This window comes from Nicotiana tomentosiformis, chromosome 1 (assembly GCF_000390325.3).
Source record: "Nicotiana tomentosiformis chromosome 1, ASM39032v3, whole genome shotgun sequence".
NCBI lineage: Eukaryota > Viridiplantae > Streptophyta > Magnoliopsida > Solanales > Solanaceae > Nicotiana > Nicotiana tomentosiformis.
The window spans coordinates 128,415,695-128,426,820 of NC_090812.1; the positions used below are offsets into that span (position 1 = coordinate 128,415,695).

The window sequence follows — 11,126 nt, forward strand, 5'->3', positions numbered from 1 at the left end:
TCCTTCTGTAATTAGAATTATATTATAAGTGGAATTCCTCTACTATTTAAAAAGGAGGTTTCTAATCATTTGTATGACACATTGTTCACAAATATCAAAGCAATATAATTCTCTTTCTCGTTTATACTATTGTTCATCAGCTTGTTATATTTTAATTGTTCTTGCATCAACCAGTTCGAGGGTATCCAAATTCGAGGGCTAAGTTCCATTCTAACACTAGTTTATTTTACTTTATAGTTCATTTATGTTATTAATCTTCATATTTATCAATTGGTATTAAGTGAAATTACGTTTGGCGCCCACCGTGGGGCCAAAGATAATAGTGATTGCTTAATACTGATTCTGATAACACACACTGCTTTACACTTATTCTCGTAAGAATCTTTATTTTCAGGATAAACATGTCAAACTCACAAGCAATGCCTACACATGATGATAACGACCTCGGATTTCATGGGGAAAATGACAATATAGCCATCCCAGGGATCGAGGTGCCTCGGGATGACCTCGAGGAAGCACCAATTGCAAATCTCGTCGATGTCAGTTCATATGTTGCCCTAAATGCAAATTTGGGCGTTGATCCCGAAGGTAGCATACGCAGGGAAGTTCGATCAGGTGGTCGAGGTACGCAGGGTGGAGAAGATGGTGGAGTTAGCCTCCAATTGATATTCGAAATGTTACAGGCTTAACAAGCTGCTATAGCACAACTACAAAATCAGCAGCGAATACTGAGTAGGATCAAACCAAAAATCGTCCGCAGGATCGAGCTTGTGCCGGAAAGGTTGAACGCCAATGAATCGGGGACTGACCCCGCCATTATGAAAATGATCGAGGAGCTCACTAAACGGATTGAATAGGGAGAAAAGAAAATCGAGGCAAATGACAAGAAAGTAGAGACATACAACTCTCGGGTTGACCAAATACCGGGGGCACCACCGATTCTAAAGGGGTATGGATTCAAAGAAATTCGTATAGAAGCCTTTCCTTCCAAGTGCGGCTCCGAAACACATTCCGAAGAATTTTGAATGTCAGAAATTTCTTAAGTAAAATGGGACCATCGACCCTAATGAGCATGTCACTTCTTATACATGCGCAATAAAAGGGAATGACTTGGAAGGCGATGAGATTGAATCTGTTCTACTGAAGAAATTTGGAGAAACCTTGTCGAAAGGAGCAATGATATGGTACTACAATTTACCGCCTAATTCCATCAATTCCTTCGCCATGCTTGCAGACTCCTTCGTAAAGGCACATGCCGTAGCAATAAAGGTTGCGACTAGAAAATTGGACCTCTTCAAGGTGAAACAAAAAGACAACAAAATGTTAAGGGAATTCGTATCTTGGTTCCAGATGGAACGCATGGAAATACCACCGGTCACAGACGATTGGGCTGTTCAAGCCTTTACTCAAGGTTTGAACGAACGAAGTTCGGTGGCATCACGACAGCTTAAGCAGAATTTAATTGAATATCCAGTGGTAACCTGGGCCGATGTACATAATCGGTACCAGTCAAAGATCAAGGTCGAGGATGATCGATTGGGACCCCTTCCGGTTCCGTTTATCCAAACAGGCCAATCGGCAGAACTCAGAGGGATATCGACAGAGAACCCCGGTCGAACAGAGATCGGTATCAACCATACAACACAGATCGTAGAAACAGCAGGCCAGGATGCAATCCCATCCGAAATGATCGAAGGAATGATCAAGGACATAGCTCTCGAGGGCTCATGAGCAAAAGTGGCTTCGATAAACTTGTTTATCCCACAAAGTACCACAACAATCAGAATACAACTTCAGCATTGACGCATCATGTATTGTGTCAGCCATTGGGAGAATCAAAGAGAATAGATGGCCCAGACCCTTACAAACCGATCCATCCCAACAAGGGTGACCTTCGAGAATTCTTGAGCGACCGAGCTAAAAACCATTTAAGAGACAGGGATGCAAACAGGAAAAACGAGCAGGAAGAACCACAGCACGTGATTCACATGATCGTTGATGGGGTCGACATTCCACAAGGGCTCGTGTTCAAACGCACTAAAGTATTAATCACCAAGGAAAAACGAACTCGAGACTATGTGCTAGAAGGCACTTTATCATTCAATGATGAGGAAGCAGAAGGGATCTCACAACCCCACAATGATGCCTTGGTAATCTCTATCCTTATGAATAAACTTCAGGCTAAACGTGTTTTAATTGATCCAGAAAGCTCAGCCAATATTATTCGATCGAGGCTCGTAGAACAGCTCGGCCTACAAGATCAGATCGTACTCGCAGCTCGGATTCTCAATGGCTTCAACATGGCGAGTGAAACAACTAAAGGTGAAATCGCCCTACCAGTAAATGTAGCCGGAACTATTCAAGAAACAAAGGTCCATGTGATCGAGGGCAATATGAGATACAACGCACTGCTCGGAAGACCCTGGATTCACAACATGAGGGCAGTCCCCTCAACCCTTCACCAAATGCTGAAGTTCCTAACACCAGATGGAGTAAAAACGATGTATGGGGAATAGTATGCTGCCAAAGAGATGTTCGTGGTAGACGAAGTAATACCGGTATCGGTGCTTTCGTCAACAAAGGGATGAGAGTCCAAAGGAAAATAGGAAGATAAATAGCAACCACAGTCACCAGCCTCGACTCAGTCGGAGAAGAAGGGAACTGACGAGGACGATGACTACTAGACCCCTCTATAACACCCCGAAAATTTTGAAGTACTTAAATGTAAAACCCGGTAAAGTTTGCAAAGAAAATAATATTTCATGGTGCCGGACTAGGCTTACGTGTTTGAGGATTGTAGAAATTCTTTGTGGCGAGCTTGCTCGCCGCGACTCGGACTTTTTGGGTTGAACAATGCACCGAAAAGTAAAGAAATATTTTTGGCGGAAAAGTGCATTTCTGCGGTCCATTATGCGACTGCAGAACCACTATGCGGACCGTATAATGGCCGCAGAGTGAGGCAGCTAATTGGGTCAGTTGGAAGCAACTATGCGGTCGGCTATGCGACCGCATACACAGACAGTTCTTTTGGCTATTTTATAACCAATTATGCGACCGATATGCGGTCCGCATATCGGTTATGTGATCGCATATGCGATCGCATACCTTGTTCCGGAGCTCCATTTTTTAGTTTTTAAAACCCGACCCTATTTCGTTAAATACACTCTTTGGGTCATTTTTGAGACATAATCTGATATTTTAGAGTGAGAGAGAGTGCCCTAGAGTGAGAATGTGTTCTTCAATAATTTTTCTTCAATTCTTGCTCAAGTTTTGGAAGATTAAGAAGGGAAGCTCACTAGGTCTTCATCCTAGAGGTAAGATTCTATACCCTACACCCTAATTTCAAAATTTTCTGAAAATGGGTAACTAGCAAGATAAATTTTGGGCATGAGAGTTGTTTATTTTACATGCATCTGTTATCAAAGGGTGTAGGAAGATTGTTGAGCTAAAAATGGTAAATATTGGGTTGTGGGATGATGGAATTCTCCATAAAAGTGACCTTGGAACCTTAATGCACACTTAGTGTTTGATAAAAAGCTCAAATGAGCTCGAACCATGATCACCTTCCTAATTTTGATTCAATTTGTTATATTTATACAATAGATTGAAGTTGCTAAGAATTTCGGAATATTTAGAGTGTAAGGAAGCTCAAGGGAGGTATGTTGGCTAAACTCTTCTCTTAGAATTGAATCCCACGATATTCATGTAAATTATGTAAGTCCCGAGTGATTCATTATGAAATTGGCTATTCCGAGTAAGATTAGGTTGAAAGATATATATTCAACAAGCATCCCAAATGCTCTATTCATGTTATGTTACCAATTGAGGATATGTTAGAATATGGGTTATGCATTAATAATGTTTCAACTTTAAGTCAAGTTCAAATGAAGGCTATTATGCCAAATTTTGTGAAATATCTCTATGTACACTTTGATTTGAATTGTGTTTGTTGTTGATGACGAGGATGATATTTGAAACTGATAATATGAGCATGAAATACTGAATATGGCCAACGTGCCAAGAATGATCTTATAATTATGGCCATTAGTGCCAATGAAATGAAAAGATGTGAAAGTATTATGAAATACGATGATTGATATAAAAAGGTTGATGCCTCAAACAAGACAGCCTAGCCGGTCGGGTCGTGATCGGATACCATGCTGCACACATGGTGATGATTGTACTGGAAATTGTAATTGAAATTGTGATTGTGGTCGATGTCCCTAATGGATAGCCTAGTCGATCGGGTCGTGATCGAACTCCGTATTAAAGACGGTGGTATTGATATTGAGAGAAATTATGGTTGATGTCTCTACTCAGATAGCCTAGCCGATCGGGTCATGATCGAACTCCGTGTTAAGAGTGCGGTAGTACTGGTATTGTGAATAATGGTATTGGTATGGTGAATAATGGTACTAGTATTGTGGATAATGATATATCGATACTAAAAATCTCCCAATGTGAGATATGGAAATTAATTTGAATACTGTCTTGATCCTAAATTGAGGTTTGATGTTAATTAAGGCTTTCATTGATATTATGATAATCTTATTTGTATTATTTGTCATTCTAGTGAGAGGGTGTTTAGTTATACATACTAGTGCTATTCGACAGTACTAACGTCCCTTTTTCCAGGGGCGCTGCATCTTTCAATGGATGCAGGTGGTTCCACAGGAGGATATATTGGTCAGTGATAGCAGTGCACCTTCTTCCCAGCTGACTTAGTGAGCCCCACTTCATTCCAGGGTCATGAATCTTTTGTACTTTGCGTATTCTGTTTGAGGTATAGCCGGGGCCTTGTTGCCGGCATTATCATTATACTCTTCTTTATCTATAAAGGCTCCGTAGACATAGTGTGGATTGTGTATTGGTGCTGAGAAAGACAAACTATGCTATGTTGTGGTTGTATTACTTGTCCATTTGAGACGTTAAAAATGGTGAAACTTATGGTAACAAATTGATAATTGAAGACATGACTACTTTATTGTTTAATTAAGAAAAACATATATTCTCTTTATTCATGAATGAGTTTGGGTAAAAGGAATCTAATAGGCTTGCTCGGTCGGGTTCACTCAGTTGAGCGCCGGTCGCGCTCCTAGGTTTTGGGGAGTGACACCCTCGATCCTTCATAATCCCTGAGGATTCCGACACCACCAAATCGACAGTCAAAGAGTTGGAGCAAGTCATACTGATCGAGCATCTACCCGATCGAAAGGTATACCTGGGTATGGGGTTAACCCCTGGGCTCAGGGAAAAAATCATTAAATTTTTTATCAATAATATAGATTGTTTTGCTTGGTCCCACCTAGATATGACAGGGATCCCGCCGGAGATCACTACACATCGACTGAGCTTGGAACCGAAGTTCCGCCCGGTAAAACAAAAGAGAAGGCCCGAGTCCGAGGTAAAACATACATTCATCAAGGACGAGATAGCCAAACTTCTCAAAATAGGATCCATTCGGGAAGTAAAATATCCCGAATGGTTAGCAAACATAGTCGTAGTCCCTAAAAAGAGAAATAAACTTAGAATGTGTGTAGAATATAAAGATTTAAACAAAGCATGTCCTAAAGACTCTTTTCCTCTGCCAAATATCAATCGTATGATCGATGCCACGGCCGGCCATGAGATCCTTAGTTTTCTCGATGCCTACTCAGGGTACAATCAAATACAAATGAACACGGAGGATCAGGAAAAGACTTCGTTCATCACTAAGTACGGCACCTATTGTTATAATGTAATGCCGTTTGGACTAAATAATGCTGGTGCCGCCTATCAACGCTTAGTAAATCGAATGTTCGAAGAACAAATAGGTAAATCAATGGAGGTTTATATTGATGATATGCTAATTAAGTCCCTGCGAGCAGAGGACCATTTGACACATTTGCAGGAGACCTTCGATATACTAAGGAAATACTACATGAAACTCAACCCGGAGAAATGTGCATTCGGGGTCGGCTCGGGCAAGTTCCTCGGCTTTATGGTATCAAATCGGGGGATCGAAATCAACCCCGATAAGATCAAGGCAATCGAAGGCATCACAGTCGTGGACAATGTTAAGGTCGTACAAAGATTAACATGGCGCATAACCGCCCTAGGCCGATTCATCTCGAGGTCTTCAGATAGAAGTCACAGGTTCTTCTCATTGCTCAAAAAGAAGAACAATTTTGCGTGGACCCCGGAATGCCAACAAGCATTGGAAGAATTAAAGCGGTACCTCTCGAGCCTGCCACTGCTTCATACTCCGAAAATGGACAAGCAACTCTACTTGTACCAAGTAGTCTCAAAAATCACGGTAAGTGGGGTCCTAGTTCGAGAAGTGCAAGGTACGCAATTTCCTGTTTACTATGTTACTCAAATTTCTATGTTGCACACATAGAAAAATTAGTGCTTACCCTATTAAGCGCCTCTAGGAAATTAAAATCATATTTTCAATGTCACCCGATCTATTTGGTGACTACTTATCCCCTTCGCAATATTTTGCATAAGCCCGAACTTTCGGGCCGTTTGGCCAAATGTGCCGTCGAGATCAGTGGGGACAATATCGAGTATCGACCCTGAACGACCATCATGTCTCAAATCTTAGCGGACTTCGTGGCTGACTTTACGCCAGCCCTTGTACTCGAGGTCGAAAAGGAACTATTATTAAAGTCGGGTACATCATCGAGGGTGTAGACCCTCTTCACAGACGACATTTCGAACGTGAAGGGGTCCGGGCTAGGCATCGTTTTGAAGCCGCCCACGAGTAATACAATTAGACAAGCTATCAAAACTTCCAAGTTAACTAACAATGAGGCCGAGTATGAGACCATGATTGCAGGTCTCGAGATAGCTAAAGGTTTGGGAGCATAGGTCATCGAGGCCAAATGTGACTCCCTGATTGTGCTAAACCAAGTCAACAGAACCTTCGAGGTTCGAGAAGATCCAATGCAGAGGTACTTGGACAAACTACAGGATACTATTGGGCCGATATAGAAAAGGATACAAAAGAGTTTGTCCGAAAGTGCGATAAATGTCAAAGGTGTGCGCTGATGATTCACCAACCCGGAGAGCAACTCCACTCAGTCTTATCCCTATGGCCCTTCATGAAAAGGGGAATGGGTATCGTCGGCTCTCTACAATCGGCCCCAGGTAAAGCTAAATTTATTTTGTTTATGACTGACTATTTCTCTAAGTGGGTTGAAGCACAGGCTTTCGAGAAAATTAGAGAGAAAAAAGTCATAGACTTCATCTGGGACCACATTATATGCTGATTTGGGATGCCTGCCGAGATCGTATGCGACAATGGAAAGCAATTTGTTGGCAGCAAAGTGACAAAGTTTCTCGAAGATCACAAAATAAAAAAGATCTTGTCGACGCCATATCATCCTAGTGGGAATGGACATGCCGAATCGACAAACAAGACCATTATTCAAAATCTAAAGAAAAGATTGAACGACGCTAAGGGAAAATAGAGAGAAATATTGACCGAAGTCCTTTGGGTGTATCAAACAACGTCAAAATCCAGTACGATGGCAACCCCGTTCTCTTTAGTATATGGCACCGAAGCTTTGATCCAGGTTGAAGTCGGGGAACCTAGCGTCAGGTTTCGATATGCAACGGAAGAGTCAACTCACGAGGCTACGAATACAAGCCTCGAATTGCTAGATGAAAAATGGGAAGCCGCCCTCATTCGAATGGCCGCACAAAAATAGCGGATCGAAAGGTACTACAATCGAAGAGCCAATCTTCGACAATTTAAAATCGGGGACTTGGTTTTGAGGAAGGTCACCCTCAATACTCGAGACCCAAATGAAGGAAAACTTGGCCCGAACTTGGAGGGACCGTATCAGGTCCTCGATATCATCGGAAAGGGATCCTACAAACTTGGCACGATGAACGACGAACAATTACCAAACAATTGGAACATATCACTGCTCAAACAATATTACTACTAAGGTACGACCTTATCCATTTTCGTTTATATTTTATACTAACCATTTGCAGGTGTTTAATCGAAGACACCAAAGGATTCTTCAAACGCAAAGTCCTTAGGTCTGAAAGCACGCGTTGCACTCTTTTTTCCTTAGACCGATTTTTGTCCCAAATGGGTTTTTCCGGCGAGGTTTTTAACGAGGCAACTATTGTTCGTGCTAACTTAGACCAATTCAACAGTGTCCGAGGCTCCTTTACAATCAACCTCGAATACTGGGGGACATCACCCTCGGATAGTTACAAGGAAAATACTTCGTGTCGATAGGGTCTCGATAGGTAAAGGACCAAACGGTCAAATGAACCGTGTCCATGTAAATTACTCGAGCCCTAATGGCAAAATATGTACGTATGTATAATCTATTGAAAGAAGTATTTTTCCTTACCAGATGTTCCATGCCTTAGAGAAATTTATACTTTACAATTTCATACTTATGATCTATTGTGAAAACTGGCTTAAGGGCCGATCACAACTGAAGTTCAAACAATTTACCCTATACTCGGGGACTGCCGTCCAAAAAATTGACATGATCGAATTACTAAACCTCGAAATTGTAAGACCTTAAAAAGGCATTCCTCGATTTTATAGGCCACGACCACAGCCACCCCACTCGGGGACTTACACTTCTAACGAGTTCGAAGTATAGCAGGGAAACAAGCCTAAGGGGAAAATCCCAAACTAAAGGCTACGGCCAAATTAACACGGTTCGGAGACGTCCGAATTCCGTTATAAAATAAGCCTTCAAATATTCTCATAAACCGGTTAAAAATGGCAACCCTCGGAGGAATTACTAAGGGTCTCAATAATATCGACCCTCAAAAAGCCCTAAGGGGTATCGAATTATTCGAACTCCCGAACAATTTTGTACTAAGGCAAAACAAAGCAAAGGATTTCGATAACACCAATACTCAAAAAACCTAATGGGTACAAATTTATCTCGTGCTAAGGCATGACAAATTTTTATGATTAATTTTTCACGCCGAAAAAGGGGAAAAGCCATTCTTTTGAGGCCATATCGGCCTAACTCAAGAGCCTAAGGGCCATTTTATTTTTTAAGTTCGAGAAATTATCCTTACTCAACTAAAACCTAAGGGTCACTCTACTTCGAGTTCGAGCAAGTACTCACTCGATTCTAAAGACTACACTGGTCCGACTTCGGTCTAGTTGCCTACATTCCCAAACTTGTAAGCAAAATCTCCATAAGGCATGAAGGCATAAATGAAATAGAATTTTCACGAGGCAGGAAATAGAATAAAGACAAGTCAAAGAGAAAAAAGATCGTTTACATATACGAAAATATTTACAAGGACAGATCAGGGTCCCGCACAAAAAATCAAAAAAGAAAAAGCCTAAGATTCCTAATTTTCCTCAGGGGCAACTTCTTCTCCATCAAGGTCCTCCCCATTCTCGAACCCGCTCTTGCTGCCATCATCATCATCATCATCGGAAGAGGCCATCGCTCTAGCATCAACTTCATGCTCTTTAGCATTTATTATCTCATCGGTAAGATCAAAACCTCGAGCATGGATCTCCTCGAGGGTTTTCCTCCGAGATTGGCATTTTGCGAGTTCAGCAATCCAATATGCTTGAGTTTGAGCAGTCTCGGCTGCCTCTCTCTCTTGGACTTGAGCGACTTCAGCACCGACCCGGTAGACGGCCACGATCGCCTCTGCCTCGGCCTTTGCCTTTTGGGCTTCAGATTTGGCCTTTGCAAGTTTAGAATCCAACCGAGCCTCGATCTCCTTTATTTGCCTTGCCTGAGCTGAGCTCTTCTCCTTCATGCCTCGAAGCTGACTTTCGACCGATGATAATTAGGCTCGAGCAGCCTCTTTTTCAGCACCAAAGCGATCCATACTTTCTTTCCATCCCAAGGTCTCCGCCTTAATCATGTTGACCTCCTCGCGAAACTACTCGTTCCTCTCGCCCTTCTACTGCAGTAGTGAGATTGAAATGTTAGCCACCGTTCCCGAATCGAGCCCATGATATTTTAAGATTTTCATTACCTGCTCAATCAGGTCGGTCTGATCTTGGTGAGCCTTGGCCAACTCAGTTCGGAGGTTCTTGATCTCCTCAAGGGAATTTCTCTCCTCCGTGAGCCCTCAGAGGTTGGCCTCACACCGGCTCAGCTTTGCTCGGGACTTTGAAAACGCCTCCTGATGGAGTGCCAAAGCCTATACGGAAAAAAGAAAGGAAATTAGACATGAAGAGAAGAAATAAACTAAGTATGATATCGACAAAGGGAGTTGAGACTCACCCGATTCAAGACTTGTTGAGCCTCAACGAGGAGACTCGATGCTTCACTCAGGTCGGTAGCATCCTTGACCCCGATAAAGTAACCACGAAAGGGGTCCTCCACTCCACGGGCCCCGTCTACTTCAGGAGTCCTCATAGCTTGGGCCTCCCGAATTGCCTCCTCGGTAAACGCATGGACAATCGGCGAGTCTCCAATATCTATTACCCCAAGTGAGCCACTTGGGGCGTTCTCCTCGTCGTGAAGGGCCTCGGAGCCGACCCCTTCAGATATACCCGCCTTTTTCTCATCTCGACGGGAGGTATCTTCGATCTTCGACGACTCGGGAACTTTGCCTGAGTCCTTTTCCAGGACCCCCTCGGCTCGAGGCGGAATCTCCTCAACTACCACAGGCTCAGCGGACTTTGGGGCCTCGATGGCTTTCTTTACTCGGGCCACCAGTTCCGAGCCATCGTCTTCATCTTCTTCTTATTCATCCTTTAGCAGTTGAATCACATCTGCAGGCAGGGAAATGGTGTCTTTCTTCGGTTTACGAACCAGATTCTTCTTAGGCTTTGGATCCTCAGAGGTTGAGGTCCTTTTCCTCTTCTTATCCTTCACCGGCTTCGGAACCGAGGTCGAAGTCTCCTCCTCACTAGACGGGGGCCTCATGACCACATCCTTGCCCAAGCCTGTACATGAGAAAATTGAATAAGTAGAAGAAGGGGATCTTAATCAAATCATCAAATACACAAAAAGTGGGCTTACCATGATTCTTGGCCTCCCATCGGCCCTTTGCTAAATCACGCCATGAGCGTTCGGCGTATGTAGAGGTCGAGGCCAGGTTCTGAACTCAGCTCTCGAGGTCGGGAATCACACGGAGCATCCAAGCGACCACTACATCATGGAAAAAGACATCAATGA

General features: G+C 42.9%; 1 protein-coding gene across 1 annotated transcript; it reads right to left on the reverse strand.

Moving 5' to 3' along the window:
• Window positions 1-9,330: 9,330 nt before the first annotated feature.
• On the reverse strand, window positions 9,331-9,753 carry LOC138909436 (uncharacterized). Its single transcript, XM_070200638.1, has one exon. The coding sequence runs from the start codon at window positions 9,751-9,753 to the stop codon at window positions 9,331-9,333; it is 423 nt and encodes a 140-aa protein (XP_070056739.1).
• Between the last annotated feature and the right edge of the window lie 1,373 nt (window positions 9,754-11,126).

Bases quoted from the DNA above. Each gene is read 5' to 3' on its own strand.
- LOC138909436 (XM_070200638.1), bottom strand. From the start codon at position 9,753: ATGAAGGAGAAGAGCTCAGCTCAGGCAAGGCAAATAAAGGAGATCGAG.